Raw genomic sequence first — 23,792 nt, 5'->3', positions numbered from 1 at the left:
GTAGCTGGTGTGCCGAGGGCGTCGGTGAGACATGGCGAGCCGATCTGACAGTGAGAAGTCTTGCTAACTGCGTGAAAGGAACGTGTAATAGATTCAGCGGAATGAAAAGCAAAGTGTTATGGAGCACCTTGAGCAAAACGAGACACAAGAAGATCACCTAGTGCGCTCTGCTTACCTCCAACCATCTGGATTCAGTGCTGCCAATGGATGCAGGAGTAGCGAGTGAGGCAACTGTCCTTCACTTTCGTCACACCTCGTGCAAATCGTCTCCATATTTCTATCATCCAAGTCCCAAATCCCGTAGAGTAAGGGACAAAGAAGTTCCAGTGATACACTGGTAGCTGCAGCTATGAATCTGCACATAGGTGGCTCAGTCGATGGGGTGATCTTTCACTGAAGTGAAGTAGCGTTGAAAGCGTTGAGAGACGGAGCAGCCCTTTTCAAGACAGCACTGCTCAAAAACGTCGTCAGAGTTAGGAGCTAGGAAGATGCCCCAAAGCATTGCCTGAATTACAATAGCCGCTTTGGCGTACCTGCCACTTTAGCGGCAGCAATATCAACGAGAGAAAGAAAACAAATGCGATGAATCTCACTTTTCGTACAAGGAATGTACGCATTCTCTTGGGCAGCATCCACGCTGACAGGCCAGAACAGAGAAAAAACTGGCCTCCTTGGCAGAGATCCATCCCAATTCAAAGTTGGCATTGCCACACTGGGCAAAATTGGAATTATCAAACCAAAAAGGACAGGGCTGAGGCTGGAGTGGGTTTAGCGTATAAAAAAATGAACTGGTGAACATTTTGACCAGCCTTCCACATTATCTCATGTCATCCAAAATCCCATGATTGGCAGGAAGCAGAAAAACACAATATATATCATCAGTGCTTTCACTCCCAGAGGGACCAATCCAAAAACTCATCAAACGTGGATTCTGTGAAGACCCCATTTCCTGACTATAGCGACATGGACAAGCTGAGCAAAAATTGATAACTTTAATGCCAGAGTCAGCACAGATAACCAAACTTGGGGAGGTGTGTTCTTGAAAAACGCATTTGGGAAAAGCAATAGCAATGGTCTACTACACTTGCAATTCAACACTGAGCATGAGGTTCTTCTCACCAGCGCAGTTTTCTGGCTCCCACGTCAAATTCAGACGTCCTGAAAGCATCCACGCGAAAGCTGGCCATTGGAATCTCATGAACTACATAATTGTCAGGAGGGATGGCAGACAGGATGTAAGGATGATTCAGACCATGTCTGGCACCGACTGTTGGATTGAGCACAACTATGCTATCTCCAAAGCATGTCTGAAGATGGAGCTAAAGTGATACCCTCAAGGGAATACGATAAGCGAACGACTGAAAATCTCAAGCTTGAAGATGGACCACATCCAACTGCAGCCCACTGATGATCTAAGGAAGCCAAGTGACCTTCAGAAACCCGACGACAAGATCGAGGAGCTTTGGGGTTTCTGATGGGATACTGTGTACGCCACAGCTTAACAGTTATTGGGTCACACAAAGAGCAAACACTAGAACTGTTTTGATGAAAGTGGCCCTGAAATCCGGCACCCTTCTGAAGAAAAGTATCAATTTTAGAGAATTTACATAAATGAAAATCAGGAGGCAAAATAACTGTTTATCACACCATTCGCAGCACAGTCCAAGGCAGACGACGAGACGCAGGGCAAATGGCTGAGACAAAAGGCAGATGAAACACAAGCCTGTGTTGACAAAAAATACGAACATGAGGCACCACTACGAATCTGTCATGATGTTCTTTGGGGCGCACCCAGAAAATTGTTCTGTGCTATTACAGCGTTTCTGAGACGACACTACTCAAAGTGTAATTTCTGATGTTAGAGACCGCTGTGCCTTTCAACAACGTCCTCAATTGACCATCTTACATCACAAGAGCAGCTTGTCATTGAACTGCCATTAAATTAACCAACTGTCCAACTTTCTTGCTAAGAGAGTTATCAATAGAAAACTTGGTAAAAACACTGACTCTGACCACGGAAGGAGACACTAGCTCTCGCGACAAAGTCTTGGTCAAAGATGATCGGTTACTTAAGGGGGGAAATAAACTCGTGATTTGGCATTTTCGGCCGAATCAGTTGAAATCCCGATTTCAAGTTCGGGGGAAGACCAAAATGGCAGGATAAGAGAATAGTAAAGCTTAGCAAATCTCTGCGTGGAAGTCATGATATAGATGGGCAGCAGCGTCGCCATGAGCGATTTGAATGTAAGGATCAGGAGTTTAAAATGGATGCATTGCTCATCCAGGGACAACAAACATTTGGTCAAATTAAATACTGCCAAGTGGTCCTGCAAAAACAGTGTCAACGGTTGAAATATTGTGTCCACACGGCAAGGAACTGTTTTCATCGTTTGTTGATTGACTGAAATCTCAAATAGGTTAAGATCAAGTTAAGGTCAATAAAATATTTCTAAGCATTCTGAAATTTTCTTTGCAGCTCAAAGATCAATCGCCAGCAGTAGCTTGCTGTCACTCGTTCAGACTGATGCAACGTGTCCATCAAGCTGTGTCAGGCTCTGGGTTTCAGAGGGATGGCAAAGAATGATACCAAACCTAATGTATATTTGAAGCGTTGGCACGCGACATTCTGAAATAGTGTAATGATTCAATAGGTCACACATATTTAAGTTCAGTTAGCATTGATAATGATATATTAATACTAATGGAAAATTTATAGTTTAGTTCCCACAATTCAGATTGCAGTAAAGGCACAGGAAAGTAAGATAATTTTCACAAACAAAAAGGTCGATTCATCACTAGGTATCACAATGCACATCAAATGAAAAGTTATGTAAATAGGAGCGAAAGACATGTAAGCTGCGCATTAGATGCGAGCATTTAAATCAGTGCATAATGAAACTGGCAGAATCAAACGTTGTGTCCATGGGGATGTTCCGTTCTGTCTTTTGGGAACCAGCGCAGAACACATGTGCTCCGGGATTCCTTTCTGATCACTCATGTTAATTGACGGAGCTTCATGGACTGACTGAGTGTCGATTGGCCAACCAGGATTCCCTCCAGAGGAAAGGCACCTTTTGCGTTATGTTGCTGAAACTGACGCAATTTGTGCGTAGCCTGATTTTATTCCCCTTCAGGGAACATATTACAGTACAAAAGGGGAGAATTTACGAATCTTACATACAACGGTGCATCTCGTGAAACGTTTGCATTCTTCTCGGAATCGCAATGGCCAGGCCACTAATTCTACAGATCAAGGAACTTTTCTATCCTGTGCTGGCAGCTTTTGGTGCTCCCGGTAAGTCAATGTATCATTTTGCCTCAGATTTACGGAGTATCTCACTGCTCACTGATTCAGCAACTGAATGCGAGAAGGTCATTATTGCAATGCCTTTTCTCTGCCGAGATAAATTGTTGAACATCAGTGAGAGTCTCAACGGTTCGCAGGGCCAGTGAACCGCGGTTTAGCTCAGTGGAATGTGACACCTGGAGTTTAACTTCCCTCCCCACATTTATGGGGATCGAGGCTGATTCTCTGCCCTTCCAGCAATTCATAGATCTGGATACGATTGCAAAGAAAATCTTACTGTTCTCCCTTTAAGATGACAATACCTGGAAATGCGGCCTCTCTGGAAAGCAAAAATCATTGGATGATCTTTCAAGGAAATAAAAAACCTGTTCAGGAGGCTGCTCCTGTCCTCAGGGCTGCAAATCTGTTATCTCCTTCCGCTATTTCCTTTTCTGTGTCGGACAGTTCCCTTACGCTAATGATAAACAATAGAATCCCACCGTCTCGTATTTATTTCAATAGCTATTTTGTCATCTCACTGATTTATTGGAAATACTATTATGTACCCCTGATGTTGGATGCAGCTCTTGAGACATCCCGTCTTCAAGTAAGCTTGAAACACTAAATGCAATCGATTGTCCCAGCGTGCCGCCGCGCTCACTTATACAATTGGTCGGTGCAACAACTGACACAAACCTCGTGGCAGATGGTGTCAGCTGTCAAAACTGCAGCACAGGGAATTATTGAATAGAAATGAATCATTTGTTTGGTCGCATTTATTTTATTCATTTGTGAGAGGGGGACATCGATGTCCTTCATTGTTCATACCTCGTTGCCCTTAAGATAAGGGTGGTGAGCTGTCATCCTGATGCGCTGCGGTTCAAGTTATAAGTGCACCCACAGTGCTGGTAGAGAGAAAGAGAGTGCCAAGATTTTGGCACAACTACAGTGAAGGAACGGCCATAAATTTCCACTCAGTTTGGTCAATGACTCTGAGAGAACATTAAGATGGTGGTGTTCCCATATATCTGCTGCCCTTGACTCTCTAGATGGTAGTGGTCGAGGGTTTTGTATAATGTTGTGTAAGGTGCTTGGTGAGTTCCTGTAAATGCTGTTCACGGCTGCTACAGCGCATCTGCGGTAGAGGTAGTTGACATTTTGTGGACGCATTAGCATTCCAACTGCCTGCTCTGCCTTTCATTGTCTAGAACATCTTGAGTGTCTTTGGAGCTGCCTTCGTGCAGGAAAGTGGAGAGTATTCCATCACTCCATCAACTTCTAAACAGTGCACAGTATTTTGAGAGACAAGAGGTCAGTTAAACACCGTAAGATTTCTAACCGCTGATCTGCTCTTGTGGACGCTATGTACTTGCTAAAATAAGCAAAATACAGTGGGTGCTGGAATCTGAAGCAAACGTAGGGAACGCTAGAAAAAAAAACACGGACTGTTTTCTTCCCCGACTGAAGCCACCAGCCCTGCTGAGATTTGTTAAACTTTATTTTCATATCGCTCGTTCAGTTCAGGTTGTGTTTATGGTTGATGCTAATAGTTGCAGACTCAGTGATGGCATCGAATGTCGAGGGGAAATGCTTAGATTATGTATTGTTGTAGGCGTTTATTCCCTGAAACTTGTGTGACACAGCCATTATTTGTCACTTGTCAGTCCAAACCTGGATGTTGTCCAGATCTTGCTGCAATTGGACACGGGCTGTCTCGGTATCTGAAGACTCACGAGTGATACTATATATTGTGCAGCCGTCAATGATCATTCCCACTTCTGACCTTATAGTGGAAGAAAGGTCATGATGAAGCTGCTGAAGATGTTTGAGCCCAGGACACTCACTGAGGAAATGACAAAACTGCAATTTATTGAGGAAACCGAAATTTCCTTTCTGAAGATTTTCCTCAGGGCATACTGTATGACTTAGGGTGAATGGAGCCTCAGATCAGTGTGAGGGGTGATGCTTACTGTAATTAAATCGGTATGGATACAAGGATGCTGATCCCAGATCACCCGGTTTATTCAATTCTCCGAAATCATACTTGATCCCATTTGAGACTTTTTTTGTCGATGGTGCTGAGGGGAACTTTGCATTAACATTCTGTAGACGGAATCCGACGACCCTTCCCTCAACATGTGCAAAAGACTACACTTAAATTATTGCAATGGGGAAAGCATTGAGGCGCCTAAATATTGAGTTTATGATGATCTATTTCAATAACTATATCGCCTCTGCTCGCTTGTACAATAGAAGGAGTCCATGTCAATAACTGAGCAAAAGTGCACCCAAACATTTCACTAAAGTATGCTTTGAGTGTTACCAGGCTGTTTCCATTACTTGGCTCTTCTCTTTCGTTTTTACAGCGAATCTCGTGACCATCGTGATTCTCGCCAAAGGAAATTGCGGCCTTTCCAGATGTGTCTCTGTCTACATGGTGGCCATGGCAACAGCAGATTTGTTGGTGATGCTCATCAATGTAATTTTGTATAACCTCCTAAGAAAACGTTTTCCGAATTCCTTCCTCTCCTACACTGTTGTTTGCAAATTAATGATATATATGCTTTGTAATAACCTGTATATGTCCGTATGGTTTACAGTCTCATTCACGGTTGACCGATATATTGCTATATGTAGTCAGAAGTTTAAAACAATCTATTGCACTGCGAGAACAGCGACTGCAGTTTTAACAACAGCCACGGTCCTTATCTATTTAGAGAACGTGTACCGTTGGTTTGCATATGAACAGAGAAGCACAATAAATGGTGTTCAATGGGGTGTCCTCCCCAGCCAGGATTTTTATACTTCTCACACTGGTGTAGCATTCAGCTGGTTACAAAGTATCTTATTGAACTGGATTCCCTTCATTTTGATATTACTATTTAATTTTTTGACAATCAGACGGATTTTGTTGTCCAGCAAAGCCCGTGCGGGCCTCCGGGGTCAAAGCAGCGAGAATCAGAATGATCCAGAGATACAGAATCGAAGGAAGTCTATTATTTTATTGTTCACTATTTCTAGTAGCTTTCTATTGTTGTGGCTGACAGCAGTCGTTAGTAATTTAGCCACTGGTATCATCGTTCATGTCCGGCCGGTTTATACATCCCCTGAATATATCGCCGCTGAAACCGGAGCAATGCTCATCCATTTAAGTTCATGCACAAACACTTGCATTTATGCAGTTACACAAGTTAAATTCAGGGAAGAGCTGAAGAAGGTCGTGAAATATCCTTGGACAATAATTCTGATGTTGCAAAAATATATGAAATTAATTCCAGTCTTCCTGTTCAGGCAATAGTGAAGTACACGTTTGAATGTCGGCGTTCCTGCCACAAAAAAAATCTTTTAAATAAAGTTCCACTCTTTGTTGTATCTTCTGACGCCTACTGCTACTCGCCGTTGACTGTTGGTGTTTTCTTCTGTAACGGCTTATTCCCAATCAGTGAGCACAGGGAACATCAATGATGTCTTTCTAACAGTGGATTAAAATATTTTTGGATCAGTCCTAATTGCCGTACAATGTATAATAAGAACATAAGAACATAAGAAATAGGAGCAGGAGTAGGCCATCCAGCCCTTCGAGCCTGCCCCGCCATTCAATCAGATCATGGCTGATCTGTCGTGGCTCAGTTCCACTTTCCCGCCCTCTCCCCATAACCCTTAATCCCCTCTCCTATCAAAAACCCATCAACCCGCGTCTTAAAAATATTTAGCGAGGCAGCTTCCACCACTTCAACGGGCAGAGAATTCCAGAGATTCACCACCCTTTGAGTGAAGAAGTTCCTCCTCAACTCCGTTCTAAACCGCCCCCCTTTTATCTTGAGGCTGTGCCCCCTAGTCCTACTGTCTTTTTTGAGCGGGAAGAGTCTTTCCACCTCTATCCTATCCATCCCATTCATCATCACTGTTTTATGCCAAATGTACCACGATCAATCGCAGGTACTGTCTTGCATCACATCTATTGTCCTACCGCAGGAGCCATCTTGCACCGGATTACCCAATTTAAACCGCAGGAACTGCGTTGCGCCATAGTTACTACTCATACCGCAGTTACTGTCTACCCAGCAGGTCCAACACTACACAGCAGGTACTGCGTACACTGCAGCGACTATCTTATACCCAGGGTACCACCTTGCACTATCGGCTCACCGCTGGTAATGTCTTAAACCGCAGGTACTTTATTGCATCACAGGAACAGCCCTGCAGTTCAGGCACGGTCTTGAACCACAGGTACCGCCTTGTGCCGCGGCTGGTGTCTGACATGGCAGGCACTGCCTTACACATGACGTACTGCCTTTCATCGCAGGCAGTGCGATACATCACAGTTTCTCCCTTAAACCGCAATGGCTGTCTTGCACCTCATGCTGCCTTACACCACAGTACCACCTTGCAACGCAGGTATGATCTGAAACCGTGGATTTTCCATTACACCCCAAGTGAGGCCTTGCACCAAAGATGTTGATTTACACTTCAACTACTGGCTTACACTACAGATACACAGCAGGCTTGTACGGCAGCTAGTGCTGGAAACTATAGATACTGCCCTACATTGCAAGCACTGTCTTGCACTGTCTTGTAGGTCTGTATAGGTTCTGCCTTACGCCACAGGTGATGCATCGCAGCAAACCTCTCATATTCTGCCTTATGAAAGAGATATGCCTTCCACCAATGGTTCAGTCTTACATCACAGGTACTGCATTCCATCACACTTTCTGGTTACAGAACAGTCTCTGCGGAATTCTGCAGTCAATGCCTCACACTACAGGTTCTCCTTGCAAACACAGTTGCTTTCGTACACATCAATACTAACGTGGACCACAAGTGCTGCCTTGAAGCACAGATACTGCATTGTACAGCAGTTTTTACATTGAAGCTACTTCCTTGCAAACACGATACTGCCTTACGCAACAATTATTTTATTGCACCACAGGTCCTCCCTTTCACCGGAGAGACTGTTTTACGCTACAGATACTGCAACTCCTGCCTTATACGGCAGGTTCTGCCTTACACTGCAGGTACTGACTTACGACAAAAGTACTAACTCACACTGCCTTGAAACCGCAGTCTTGTGCAAACCGCAGGTACTACGTGGAACCTCAGATGTTGCATTACACCACAAAACTTAAACTGAAGCTACCTTATAACGCCATAGATGCCAGCTTGTACTGTAAGCACTGCCTTACACCGCGAGTACTTCCTTACACTGCCGGCACTGCTTTGCAGCAATGACATGCCTTCCACCACAGGAGCAACCTTAAAGCACACGTACTGCGTTATAACGCATGCACTGCCTTTCTATGTGTGCACTGTCTTTACTACAAGAACTGCATTACCACGCAGTAACCACGTCATAGCAAAGGTACTGCCTTACACTGCGAGGAAATAACTTCACCTCCGGCAATGTCTTCCACAACATGAACTACCTTGCACCGAGGTACTACCACTTATCAAATCCACTTGTTTGCACAGCCGGTCCTGCTTTCAATGCGCAGAATCTGTCATAGGCCAAAAGTACGAACTTACGTCACAAGTCATGCTTTACATCATAGGCAATTCCGTGCATGTTTGACACTGCAGGTACTGCCTTCACCAGAACTACTGCCTTCACTGCAGATGCTACCTTACTGCGCGGTGAGTGCCTTAGAGCGGAGGCACTGCCAAAGATCGCAGATATTGCCTTGCAGAAAGGTAATGCCTTAGACCTCAGAAACTGCCTTCACACCAGACGCTGCATTACACAAAATTACTGCCTTACCTCAATGGTACTGAGTGGCACAGAATCCAAGACCTTACATTGAGTTACTGCCTTATTCTACAGCTGTCGCCTTTTACCGCAAGTCATGTCATACACGCAGGTACTTTCTTCAATGCAGAAACTGCCTTCACCACACTCAATTGCCTTGCACCACAGTTATTGCCTTGCACCTCAGTTCCAGTTTTACATACAGGTGCTGTCCTACACCACAGTTGATGTCTTAAACCACAGGTATTGCCTTACACCACAGGTGTTGTCTAATACTGGATCTATTTCCTGACACCATAGGTACTACCTTACTGCACAGGTACTGCCCTGCACTGCAAGCACTGAATATCCACAGAACTACTGCCTTACACCACAGATGATCCTTTACATTGCGGTTACTGTCTTAAGCGCAGGTGGTACCTTAAACCAAAAGCTCTGTATTATACCACAGACGCCACTTTGCGCCGGGTACTGCTAAGGACCTCAAGTAACGGCTTACACTGCTGAGGTGACGCTACTGTGCTTTAAGAAACGTATGTTTAACCGTGTTTTCTGCAATAATAAACACGCGTCGAGCCGCCTGACTAAATGTCATTTAATTGTTCCTCAAATGATTAAATTGCGTTTTGTTTATTTTTTATCTGGGCCGAATGCACTCTCTTGGAGTTTTGGCAATTTTGGAATTGCTGGGGAGAAACGTTGTACAGGTCGCAAATTCTTTCACTTTTAGTTTTGTTTGCTGGTTATTTCGAAGTTGCTTGGACTCGAGGCTGGATGCACTATTTTGCCTCTCTGTTCCATTAAGAAATCTGCTAGTTAGTTTGAAATAGTGTTTCTTACTATTCTGGCGTGAACGTTTTGCTGTTGGTGGTTTGCAAGCTGGACGAAAGCAGTGGCTCTATCCCCACTTCGAGGTGCTGGGAGTTCCAGAATGGAGAAGCAGGTGTTTCTTTTCTCCATCCAGAGAACTAACAACTACAGGCCTTACAGAGCTGAAAACTCATTGGGCATACGTAATTTTTGTGCTAAATCGAAAGTGGGGGCAAATGTCAGTTTGCATGTTGTATTTGTACTGTGCATTGAGCTGTTAAGGTTTATACAACATCTTGGTTGTTTGTTTTATTGCTTGCAATTGTTAAAAAGTTAATTTGCTAATTTTCTTTCTAAAATTAAGTTTGTGGGACAAAGGCTCAGCAGTAGGTCATTTAATTCATACTTGGAGTGAAACATCTCACGCTTACGAGTGCTAAACTCAATGTGCAAGACGTATGAGTCAGGCGGACTTCATTAAATACATTCACATTTCTGACCTGGATTACAACACAGGTACCACCGGAAACCGCAAGTACTGTCTTGCACTGCAGTTGCTGTTACACCATAAGTGCTCTCTTACACTTATGATGTAAGCTATTTCCTTTCATCATAAGTTCTACCGTACATCACTGGAGCTTCTTTACACCGCAGGTACTGATTGCTCCAAAGGTATTGTGTTGCACCATCCACATGTCCTTACACTGCAGACATTGGCTTACACCGCAGCTGCTGCCTTCCAACGTAGATACTGTCTTCACTGGTGCAGGCAACCTTCATACAACGCCTTGAAGTTTCTGATCTGGCAGGTACCATTAGAAGCCGCAGGGAGTGTCTTACACCGTAGTTGCTGTGTTACAAAAAAGTTACTGTCTTCGACCTCGGGGAATGATTTCACCTCAGATATTGCCATACCCTACAGGTACTCCCTTCTTCACAGGAATTACCCTCACTGCAGGAACAGTCTTTCATTGCAGGTTTGCATTATACCACATGTTTACATAGCTGATGCTGCCTTACAACAAAAATGTTGCCTTGCGCCTCAGATAGTACCTGACACTATAGGACGTGACTTACAACACAGTTTCCGCTTTACACCACAGTTACACCATACCTTACACCTCACGTTCTGCCTTACACCACGGTAATCTTCTGACGCTGCTGGATCCGTCTTGAGTAACAAGTGTGCCTTACACTGTTATGCCTCACACTGCAGCTAATGCATTACACCGCACCGACTACCATATACTGCGGTTTCGTCTTAACCTGCAGGAATGGCTTTACACTAGATACTGCCTTATCGTGGTGGTGCTGACTTACACCATAGTTGTTTTGTTACATAGATTTGTTCCCTTACACTACAACTGTCGCATTTGACCACAGGCAGCCTCACACCATAAATGTTAATGTACACGGCAGGTGTCACCTGATGCTTCATGCGACCCCCTAGTTTAGTGTCAAATGAAAGAGTTTAAAAAAAGTCTTTGATCTTTCCATCCTTGTCATTTGTCTCCAAATCGCAAATTCGTCCATGTACTGTGCGTTTACTTATTCTGCTCCACTTTGTCTCAGATGAAATCACCTGCTCAGGTTCCTTCAACTTGCATGGATCTGATATCGATTCAGAATCTGGAGAATGTCAAAATGTGCAGTTTAACCAGTAGATTAATAGCTTCCTCCAGGAGATTGCTGCATCTTTACATTACTAAGCAGCAGGTAATTTCTTATATAGTTTGGCAGCTGCAGCAATGAAAGGGAGAAAGCAGAGCAGATGCCAGTCAAACAACTTGGACCCCTCCATTTGGACGACTTGCCAGAAAATTAATGAATGCATCTAGTTCAATGTCGCCTACTGGCTGATCTTCAAAGACGCTGCGCGTGTATAATTACTGATCGAGACATGAAGCAGCCAACATTAAATTTACATGATGATGATATCCTAAACAACAGCTCAAAAATATGTTCATTCATGTGGGCAACATCGCTGCAAAAAAAACCCAGGAAGAATGAGCGCATGCATCAAACCCAACGGTTAGAGTCTCGTGTTACATACACACGAAGGTTCATTAAACAGACTAAGGGCAACATTTTTTATCCATTACTGGGGTGGGGGCACTGCTGGCCTCGATATAATTTACTGTTCATCTCATATGGTCCCTGAGACCGCATTTTACAGTCTACAAGATTGCGATGGGTTGGAATAGAAACCACAACAGGTGGCAATGACATGTTTTCCTCTCTAATGGGCATACGTGAACGAGAAATCCATGTACGACGATCCAGTCATGGTCATCACAGAGTTTTTGAAAAATTATTGTCTTCAAATTCCACAATATGAACTTATTCTAACCCAGAATCCACAGTCTACGATCGGTGTCTGGATTGCTATTTCGGGATTATAATGCCACAATGTCAACTGCAAACAGAACGACCCTAAATGTTGGCAATAGTATGCATATTGATTTTTTTTTCTGTTTTGATATCCTTCTTCCTTCAACTTTTCAGACTAAGTAGCGAATTGTCGACACTTTAACCATCAATGACCACGACGGATACTGCATCAACGGTCGGTGCCAGGATTAACATGCAACCTATTTGAAAATATAGAATTCCATACTTATATCTATCTTCCAAGATGGCGCCGGAGCGAGGCGACTTCTTGCAAGCTGTGCCCAGCATACTTTCTAATTCTATCTGATACTCTTCTCACATGCTTCTAAAACTTCATTCTCACTCTTTAAAACTCTCGAATATTGTTTGACTGCCATATCTTTCTGATTTGGCGATTCGTAGGACCCTGGAGGCACCCGACATGGAATTGACGCGGAACAGCTATCCACGTGTGAGAAGCAGCCGGCGCCGCAGTCCCAGAACCGGGGTTTCCTCCACAGCGGCTTCCAGAGACTAGGGAAACTCCCGATAAGTCTGGGCCTACACTCGGTGGACTCAGAAATCTTAGGAAAAGGCCGCGGGAGCGGGGACCTGCACTCTGCCAGTCCCCAACAACCAGACCTGCATCCCTGAGGCTGGGACCCTTTCCAGCACCCCCTCACCGCACACTTTCCAACCCCTCTGAGCCGACAGCTGCAACCTCCTGAAAGCTTCAATCACTCTCTCCCCTCCCCCTACGACCCCTCTACACTCGCCCCACACTCCAAAAAAATAAACTCTCACAGCGCCACAATCACCAATACTGCTCTTTTAAGTTCAATTGCAGATCTAAAGAACCCATGACCTCTGAAGCACTGGCTTATTCGATAACATATCGTCCAGTGTTTCAGAGATGTAATTGACTGATTTTTCCCTCTCGTTGCTCATCAATAAGTTCCATGTATGCTATTTCAAGACACAGCCCGAAATATAGAACATTCTTCCTGGCATCCGCAGGAGAGGTAAGTGTCGATTTCAATTCAGGAATTACAGTCACTAAAGTAGTTCAGCAGCGATGAATTTGCATACTCTTGTGAACTCTGGTTTTCTGTTCTTTGGGTGGATGGTGGACGGGGCATGACGTCATTGGAAAGACGGACATGACGTAATTGAGGAGGGTTTGGGGGCTGATTTGAAGGTGAACATCCCTATTACTCAGTGATGGGATGGGGTCGCTGCTGGGAGAAATCATAATTTGCTATTAATCCCAAATCGTTCTTCAGAGAGCAGTTAAGAGTCAAATAGGTTGCTGTATGTCTGAACTGGCATGCAAACGACAGCGGGCGAGGATGGCATGTTCTTTTCCCTATTGGCATCAGTGAAGCAGACAGGTATTTATGACAATCCATTCATGGTGATCACTGGATTTTTGAAAAAAAAGAATATTGGTTTGTAATCCTGCAACCTGGTGACATTCACATCCAGAACTCCAGAATATACGTTGGGTGCCTGAATTGTTACTACTGGGTTTCATACTACTAAGCCAACTACAAAAAAGAACCACCCTAAAACTTGTCAGTACTATGTCTATTGCTTTTCGTCATTTTGTGGCATTTTTCATCGTTCAGTTTTTCCGATTAAATTGTGAAGAATAGTCATATTTAATCAACAGAGTCCAGGGCGGACCATGCATATGGGTCAGTTTCAGGATTAATATGCAATTTATTTCGAGATATACAATTTGATGGTCACACATCAACTTCAGAAAGAGAAATAGAATTGTGTGATAACTTCGAGAATACGTGATTTGTAAAACACAATTTTAATTGACAGAAACGATAAAGGAGAAGAGTAATATTTATAACACAACAATTGGGTGAATTACAATTATAAGATTTAAAAATAAAAGTTTCATTCCAGCGACAAGTTGATCTGTTTGGCAGTGGAAATATAATGTACTGAGGCATATATTCGATATTGGAAAAGAGAATACAAATTGGTATTATATGGAGTGAATTTTAAGAATCATATAATTATGTTATACACAACTAAATGGAAGTCGGCGAAGAATGAATGAGGGAGATGTGTAGCAATGAACTGTTCATAATATTCAAACAGATCTTAACATGTACTCGTAACCAAACCCAAAATAATAACCGTGAGGTATGTCTGTAATAGATGCCTTGCAACCGTCTGTGTAAATTTCAAAGCAAGAAATGGTTGGACAATTAAACAAAAAATCATACCAATGCTCACGTAGCGGACTGCTCCACTCGTACTTGCATTTTCACTCTCGAATACAACCTGAATGTTTCATTCTATTTAAAGTGTTTGGACTAAGGAGTTGTATTGAGTCGTGATGCTGAGCTCTGATCAGCATCGTTTATTCTTTCCGCCTGAGGAAGGAGCCCAAAGCATATTCAAAGCACACACATTGTAATCAGCGCGATGACACAGGGCTGCAGCACGGTGACCATTCTCAAATTGTGGATTCGGATTCACGGTTCGTCGACTGGAATCAGCATTGGCACTGCAGCACTGTCACAAAATCAATCTGAGGTCTCAAATTCTGTCATATCTGCAGCGCAGCTTGAATCTTTGATGTTGATATAATTGGTGTTTTAACATAATCTATGTCATAGCCACTTTTTTCCTGTTACGTTCAGATGTGACATAGAACTCAAGTAACACTGATGTGTTGTTGGACGTCAGGTGCAGTGTCTATAAACTGGACAATATGCAAACTCTCATTTCGCTCTAATGTCGACGGGAAATGTTCACTTCAAGCCCGTTTGAAATGCCAATGTTGATCCCTTGAAAATTATTTTCTCTGCTCCATGATTATAATATTTTTGCTAGGTTTCCCAGAGATAACGTACACCTTAATGATCTCAGCGGTGAAATAAATATATAGCTTAAAGTCAGTTTTTTTTTCTGCAGCAGTCCTCAATGACGGGAAATTTACCCAATATATGTCTTGAATTTGGCGCAGAGTCAATTGTCATCGAGGTGCTTTGATAAATTCCTCAGTCCTCTGAAATGAGCAAATGTAACGAATCTATTTCTTTCACGCACAAATTGTTTCCATATTTCTATCATTCAAATCTCAAGTCCCGGGGAGGAAGGGACAAAGTTGTTCCAGTGATACACTGGTAGCTGTAGCTGTGAGCCTGCCTGTAGGTGGCTCAGGCCATGGGGTGACCTTTCACTGAAGCGAAGCAGCGTTTAAAGAGTTGAGGGACTGAGCAGCTCTTTTCAAGCGAGCACTGCTCAAAAACGACGTCCGAGTTTGATATTGATTCCCCTCAGGTTCAGGTGTAGACCATCCCTCTTATAGAGGTCCCACCTTCCCCAGAATGAGCCCCAATTGCTCAAGTACCTGAACCCCTCCCTCCTGCACCATCCCCTCAGCCACGAGTTCAAACTTTCCCTCTCCCTATTCCTCTCTAAACTATCCCGTGGCACAGGCAAGAGTCCAGATATAACTACTCTTTCTGACTTCGCCTTTAGTTTCCACCCCAACTCCATAAATCTTTGCTTAATATCCCCTTCCCTTAATCTCCCTATGTCATGTGTCCCCACATGAACTATAACTTGGGGTTGATCTCCCTCTCCCCTAAGAGTCCTGAATACTCTGTCCGATACATCCTGGACCCCAGCCCCTGGTAGGCAACACACCAGCCCAGAGTCCCTACCCTTACCTCCAACTCTCCTATCCGTCCCCATAACTGTGGAGTCCCCAATCACGAGGCCCAATCTCTTACCCCTAACCACCTGAGGCTTGCCAATAGGCTCACCCCCAGAGACCTGCTCCCTGCACTAATTTATAGTGTTAGGGGCACGAGAAAAAAAAACTACAACTACCGGTAAGCGTCCTAGTGACGACTTCCGGTTTCTAACTAATTTAAAAAAAAACCGCCGGAACTCGCGACTTAGCACTAAAAATAAAAAGTTAAACGGAATAAACAGAAAAATATACCTTGTTTTTGCCTCTTCGCACGCCCAAAAATCGCTGCCTCTCGACTCTGCTCCACAGGAACAATGAGGCCGAGACACGGAGGTAGGTGCTTTTAAACCCGAAAAAAAAACTACAACTACCGGTAAGCGTCCTAGTGACGACTTCCGGTTTCTAACTAATTTAAAAAAAACCGCCGAAACTCGCGACTTAGCACTAAAAATAAAAAGTTAAACGGAATAAACAGAAAAATATACCTTGTTTTTGCCTCCTCGCACGCCCAAAAATCGCTGCCTCTCGACTCTGCTCCACAGGAACAATGAGGCCGAGACACGGAGGTAGGTGCTTTTTAAACCCGAAAAAAAAAACTACAACTTCCGGTAAGCGTCCTAGTGACGACTTCCGGTTTCTAACTAATTTAAAAAAAACCGCCGAAACTCGCGACTTAGCACTAAAAATAAAAAGTTAAACGGAATAAACAGAAAAATATACCTTGTTTTTGCCTCCTCGCACGCCCAAAAATCGCTGCCTCTCGACTCTGCTCCACAGGAACAATGGGTAAATTTGCAAAAGCGATGCAGGAAGGTTTAAACTGATTCGGAGGAGGGGAGGGATAGTGAGGAAAGGGGGTGAAAGTGAGGGGGGCATAGTTGGGGAATGCAAGGCACGGCATAGTGGGGGTGGGGCGGAGCAGGGTTTGAAATGCGCGTACTTTAATGCGAGGAGTATTCGCAATAAAGTGGATGAACTTGCAGCGTGGATCAGTACCTGGGACTTTGATGTTGTGGCCATTTCTGAGACATGGATAGAGCAGGGTCAGGAATGGATGTTGCAGGTTCCGGGGTACAAATGCTTTAGTCGGAGTAGAGAAGAAGGTAGAAGGGGGGGTGGGGTAGCATTGCTAGTCAAGGACTGTATCACAGTGTCGGAGAGAAAGTTTGATGAGGACTTGTCAGTTGAGGTAGTATGGGCGGAGATTAGAAATAGGAGAGGAGAGGTCACCCTGTTGGGAGTCTTTTATAGACCTCCTAAAAGTTCTAGAGAGGTTGAGGAAAGGATTGCGGAGACAATCCTGGTTAGGAGTGAAAGTAATAGGGTAATTGTTATGGGGGACTTTAACTTTACGAATATTGATTGGAGTTGCTATAGTTCTAGCTCGCTAGAGGGGTCAGTGTTTGTACAAAGCGTGCAGGAAGGTTTTTTGTCTCAGTATGTAGACAGGCCAACTAGAGGTGAGGCTATATTGGATTTGGTGCTGGGAAATGAGCCAGACCAGGTGCTAGACTTGGAAGTTGGTGTGCATTTTGGTGATAGTGACCACAATTCGGTTACGTTCACCTTAGTGATGGGAAGAGATAGGCATGAACCTCGGGTCAGCAATTTTAGCTGGGGTAAGGGCGATTATGAGGCTATCAGGAGTGAATTAGGAAGCATGGATTGGATTAGGGGATTACAGGGACTGGGAACGTCTGAAATGTGGAGTTTTTTCAAGGAGCAGCTACTGCGAGTCCTTGATAGGTATGTCCCTGTCAGGCATGGTGGATTTGGTAGATCTAGGGAACCGTGGTGCACTAAAAGAGTTGAGTCGATGGTTAAAAAGAAAAAGGAGGCTTATGTTCGGATGAGATTGGAGGGCTCACATAGTGCACTAGAAAGCTTTAGATTGGCTAGGAGGGAGTTGAAGAGTGAGTTGAGAAGGGCTAAAAGAGGACATGAGAAGACTTTGGCTGATAGGATTAAGGAGAATCCTAAGGCGTTCCATAGGTATGTCAAGAACAGAAGGTTGGTCAGGGCTAGATTAGGGCCAGTTACAGACAGCAGGGGGAAGTTGTGTGTGGAACCAGAGGAGATTGGAGAAGTATTGAACCAATATTTCTCTTCGGTGTTCACGCAGGGGGACATGAATATAGCTGAGGAGGACATTGGGTTGCAGGGGTGTAAAATAGACAGTATTACGGTTGATAAAGGGGATGTGCTGGAAATTCTTGAGGGGCTGAAAATAGATAAGTCCTCTGGTCCGGATGGGATCTACCCTAGGATTCTCTGGGAGGCTAGAGAGGTGATTGCAGAGCCTCTGGCTCAGATCTTCAGGTCGTCATTGGTCTCTGGTGTAGTCCCGGAGGATTGGAGGATAGCGAATGTTGTCCCATTGTTTAAGAAGGGGAACAGAGACTTTGCCGGGAATTATAGACCGGTGAGTCTTTCTTCTGTTGTGGGCAAGGTTTTAGAAAAAATTATTAGGGATAGGATTTATAGTTATTTGGAGTGTAATGAATTGATTAGAAATAGTCAGCATAGTTTTGTAGCGGGTAGGTCGTGCCTTGCTAACCTTATTGAGTTTTTTGAGAAGGTGACCAAAGAGGTGGATGGGGGCAAGGCAGTTGACGTGGTATACATGGATTTTAGTAAGGCGTTCGATAAGGTTCACCATGGTAGGCTTCTGCAGAAAATGCAGATGTATGGGATTGTGGGTAATCTAGGAAGTTGGATCAGGAATTGGCTATCAGATAGGAGACAGAGGGTGGTGGTGGATGGTAAATATTCATCATGGAGTACAGTTACGAGTGGTGTGCCTCAGGGATCTGTTTTGGGGCCACTGTTGTTTGTAATTTTTATTAATGATCTGGATGAGGGTATAGTTGGGTGGATTAGTAAATTTGCTGATGACACCAAAATTGGAGGTGTGGTAGATTGTGAGGAAGGGTGTCATAGTCTGCAGGGAGACTTAGATAGGTTGCAGAGCTGGGCCGAGAGGTGGCGGATGGAATTTAATGCGGAGAAGTGTGAGGTAATTCACTTTGGTAGGAGCAACAGATGTGTCGAGTATAGGGCTAACGGGAGGACTTTGAATAGTGTGGATGAACAGAGGGATCTAGGTGTGTGTGTACATAGATCCCTGAAAGTTGGGAATCAAGTAGATAAGGTTGTTAAGAAGGCGTACGGTGTCTTGGCGTTTATTGGTAGGGGGATTGAATTTAGGAGTCGCAGTGTAATGTTGCAACTGTACACTACTCTAGTGCGGCCGCACTTGGAGTACTGTGTGCAGTTCTGGTCCCCGCATTACAAGAAGGATGTGGAGGCGTTGGAGAGGGTGCAGAGGAGGTTTACTAGGATGTTGCCTGGTATGGTGGGGAGGTCCTATGAGGAGAGACTGAGGGATTTAGGGTTGTTTTCGTTGGAAAGAAGGCGGCTAAGAGGGGATCTTATTGAAACATATAAGATGATTAGAGGTTTAGATAGGGTGGATAGTGATAGCCTTTTTCCTCGGATGGAGAAAGCTAGCACGAGGGGGCATGGCTTTAAATTAAGGGGGGGTAGCTACAGGACGGATGTCAGGGGTAGGTTCTTTACCCAGCGGGTGGTGAGGGATTGGAATGCCCTGCCTGCTGCGGTTGTAAATGCGTCTAGTTTGGGGGCGTTTAAGAGATCTCTGGATAGGTTTATGGACGAAAAGGGATTGGTATAGGCTAGTGGGTCATTGTTTTTGTAACTGGTCGGCGCAACATCGTGGGCCGAAGGGCCTGTTCTGCGCTGTAATGTTCTATGTTCTATGTTCTATGAGTTAGGAGCTAGGAAGGATGACCCCAAAAATTGCGTGAATTGCAAAAGCCGCTTTGGTGTACCTGCCACTTTAGCGGCAGCAATGTCAAGAAGAGGAAGAAAACAAAAGTGATAAATCTCACTTCTTTTGCGACGAATGTACGCATTCTCAAGGACAACAGCCAAGCTGATAGACCAGAACAGAAACAAAAAATGGCCTCCTGGGCAGATATCCATCCCAATTCAAAGTTGGCATTGCCGCACTGAGCAAAATGTGCCTGGCAGAGGGATTTCAATTCAGGGAAAGAGGGGTTGGATGCATTTTATTCTGGAATTGTTCAACCAAAGAGGATAGGCCCGAAGCTGGTGTGGGTTTTACATTAAAAAAAGAATGAACTAGGGAACAATTTGACAAGCCTTCCAGAGAGTTAAAATGACTGCTTCATATCTGCAAGATCCCAGTGGCTGGCAGGAAGCTAAAACAAAACCATATGGTTCATCAGTTCTCTCGCCCCAGAGGGACCAATCCTGAATTCATCCAACGCGGATTCTGTGAAGACCCCAGTCCCTGACTATAGCGACATGGGCAAGTTGAGCAAAAATTGATAACTTTAATGTCAGAGTCAGCACAGATAACCAAACTTGGGGAGGTGTGATCCTGAAAAACGCATTTGGCGAAACCAATTGCAATTGTCTGCTACGCTTGCAATTTAACACTAAGCACAGTCTCTGCTCACCAGCGCAGTTTTCTGGCTCCCATGTCAAATGCAGACGTCCCGAAAACGTCAACGCAATAGCTAGCCTTTGGAATCTCGTGAACTACATAATTGTCAGGAAGGATGGCAGACAGGATGTTATTCTCCGCTATTCAGCGTTTCTGAGCGGAAACTACTCACAGTGTAATTTCTGATGTTAGAGACGGTTGCGTCTTTCAACAACGTTTTCAATTGACTGTCCCATATTAATGATGAAGTTATAGGTAAACATCCCCAGGTCAATACCACCGCTTGTCTGGGCAATCCACCGACACTGTTTGAAAGAGAGAAAACTTTCGAGTAATTGTCAAATGACAAAGTCCCTGGAACCGATCAAATTCCAGCAGAAATCTATAGATATGGCGCATCAGAGGCTGAGAAAGTCCACCCACATCCGAAGTTCACAAGGCACAAACGCTCATTCGACGATACTTCAATGACTGCTTCTTTGCTCACATCTGTAAACATAAAGTCAATCTCCAGGCCTGTGACAAACACAACTGATTAGATGCGTTGAATGTTTCCGGAAAGTACTTTGCCAGAATCATTCTAAACCGACTGACCTGAGCAGGGTTCTTTCCCGAAAGCCAGTGTGGGTCAAGAAAAAAAAAATAATTGAACCAAGGTATGGTATTTGTTGCTCACCAAATGCAGGAGAAATTCCCAAAAACAAAATGCTAAACAACGCACCGAATTCATTGATCGAGCCGAGTCCTCGAAATTTTCAGCAGCGAAGGTCTCTGGAAGGTAATGAGGAAGTTTGGGTTTCCAGACTAACTCAATCAGATGGTTCGACCGTCGCACAATGGCATGCAGGGCCATCTCCTTCTTGGCAATGTGATTTCCGTCCCGTTCACAGTCATCAATGGAGTGTAACAGTGCTGCGTATTTGCACTGGTCCTCTTGAGCATCATGTTCTTAGTCGTGCGTATTGATGCCATTGAGGCTAAGGATTAGACACAGAAATCAGCTGTGGAACAGACAACCGGATTTTCAATTTGCGATGCCACGAAGTCAAGGCCAAGCTCCTCCATGCTAGACTACATGAATTTCCATTTGCTGCTGACTATGCACTAAATGCTTTCAGTGGGCAACGCATAATTGATCTGCTCCATTCAATAAGTTTGGTCTCACTATCAATACAAAGAAGACATGTTTCAACCTGCTGCAAGTAAAACTCTACGAAGAGCTAGTATTGAGAGTAAACAAACAGAAATTGCGGCCTGTGGACAAGTTCATCCAACTATGCAGCACTTCCACACGCTATGTTCAGATGGGTGACAAGCCCAATGCCAGAATTACAAAAACGTTGCTATTCATTACCGGAAGTCGAGGGGTGAGGCGAAATGCCGAGTTCAAAGTCGACTAAACAACCACACTCCCCATTCTTCTCTGCACGAATGAGACCTGGACCGGCTACAACTAACACACAGTGAAATTCATCTCTTCTACCTTTGCTGCCTAAGCAAACGTCACAAAATCCAGACTCAGGACATATTCCCAGACACACAGGTCGTCAGAAGACCCGGTACGGTCAAGATTTTCACAATGTTATTAGAAAAAATGTTCTGATGAGTTGAAGCAGTCGCCAGAATGCCAGACAACTAATTCCTTCTCAAATCTTCGGTGCTGAACGGAATAATGGAGTACGCTTCAGTGGCGCTCAGAATAAATGCTTCAAGGGTACAGTGCAATTTATAATTCAGGACTTTAAAATTGACAATGCTTCATGCAAGACATTTCCCCAGGACCTCGGAGCCTGGAAAAGTGTAATTGTTGCAATTGCATCAGCGTTCGTGAGGTAACGGATAGTGTCAAGCACAAGGCACGCAAAAACCATAAGAATAGTGCCGTCCACGACCTGCAAGACGCATTGCCCTGTCCTCACTAAACTGGATCCTGCGAAAATCATGCTCATTAGAGACTTCCACATACGGTCAACACAACACCTGGATGACAAATGAAGATGATTTTCTTCAATGCTGAAGGAATGTTCGATGACTACACGAGTTCCAGGAATAATTGACTCGTTCGATGATGGAAGATTGGAGAAGTTAACTTTGCATCAACAAGAACTGACAAGAGTAATGGATGACTTCATCAAAACCTTTCACATCCTGAAGGGCATTCACGAGTGAAGGTGAAGAGGATATTTCTTCCTGTAAGAAAATCTGGGACAAGGAGTGCAAGCTTAAAATATGTGGTCGTTGAATGAAGGCTTGAGATGAGATTTTGTTTCTCTCTCCCATTCGGTCGTGTGCCACTCGTAGTCTCTTTCTCCAAATCTAAAGAGAGTCTTTGAATAATTTTAAAGCAGAGTGAGATGTTTTCTTGATTATCGAGGGGGTGAAAGGTGATCAGGGGTTGGGAGGAATGTGGGATTGTGGTTACAACCAGGTTAGCCTGAAACTTATTAAATGGGCGAGCAGACTTTGAAGGGCATAGTCTAGATCCCAATTCGTTTGTTCGTATGATGCACTGAGTTAAATATACTTGGTTTTATTCTTCACAAGAGCAGCTTGTCTTTGAAGCGTCATTAAAGTAACCAACTTTCCATCTTTCTTAAGAGATTCACGAAGGAGAGGGGTTTGGTGTCGTGTACTGTTTTGGAGGGAGCTGTAGATCATTTGAAGGAAATATCCATTACGAGGGAGGAAGTGCTCGGGTTTTTAGGTAGCATAAAAACAGATAAAGCTCCGGGGCCTGTTGGTATTTATCGCAGACTGCTTAGGCAGGTGAAAGATGAAATTGCTGGGCCTCTGACGCAAATCTTTGTCTCTTCATTGGACACAGGTGAGGTCCCAGAGGACTGGAGGTTAGCTAATGTGGTACCGCTGTTTAAAAAGGGTAGTAGGGATAACCCTGGTCAGAGCCGCAGTACCCATGCTCGATGCGGAGGAGGCAGGTCGCAAGAAACCAGTGAACAAGTATGCTGGGTGGAGGGAGTGGGAGTTCTGCAAGTGGAGGCAGCTACCCTCCCAAGGTATCGGTGCAAACTATTACAGGAACGGTAAAATCTCAAACAGTTGGATTAAAGCTGCATATCAGTTTAAATCACATCGCCTCATAAATAACATACTGCTCAGATGCAATCTGTATCCGACAAGGGTGACCCTATCAAGAGGGAATCCCTTTGCAACTAAATCCTGCCGAAGGTGTGAGGCAGGTCTGGAAACTTTGAGTCACATTTCTGGCCGGTGCCCGCTTGTAAAGAACTGCCGAATAAAGCGCCACAATAAGATCCTAGAACAGCTGCGCAACTATGTCGGAAAATAGGGCTGGACATCCTACCTGGAACCACGGCTTATCGCAAAAGACGGTACCCTCTGGAAA

The 23,792-nt window shown here is 44.3% G+C and overlaps 1 protein-coding gene across 1 annotated transcript; it reads left to right on the top strand.

Annotated features, from left to right (window-relative positions):
- The first annotated feature begins 3,225 nt into the window (after positions 1–3,225).
- On the top strand, positions 3,226–12,863 carry LOC145351410 (uncharacterized). The gene is made up of 6 exons (XM_080201016.1): positions 3,226–3,295; positions 5,653–6,577; positions 7,460–7,684; positions 8,368–8,476; positions 10,457–10,648; positions 12,633–12,863. Exons 1-6 carry the CDS (start codon positions 3,226–3,228, stop codon positions 12,861–12,863), a joined length of 1,752 nt encoding a protein of 583 aa, XP_080057142.1.
- Positions 12,864–23,792: the final 10,929 nt, after the last annotated feature.

Source organism: Carcharhinus amblyrhynchos, chromosome 13 (genome assembly GCF_965287045.1).
Source record: "Carcharhinus amblyrhynchos chromosome 13, sCarAmb.v2.hapA, whole genome shotgun sequence".
Lineage (NCBI taxonomy): Eukaryota > Metazoa > Chordata > Chondrichthyes > Carcharhiniformes > Carcharhinidae > Carcharhinus > Carcharhinus amblyrhynchos.
The sequence above is the reverse complement of the archived record's forward strand: the minus strand, read 5'-3'. Positions and strand labels throughout refer to the sequence as shown.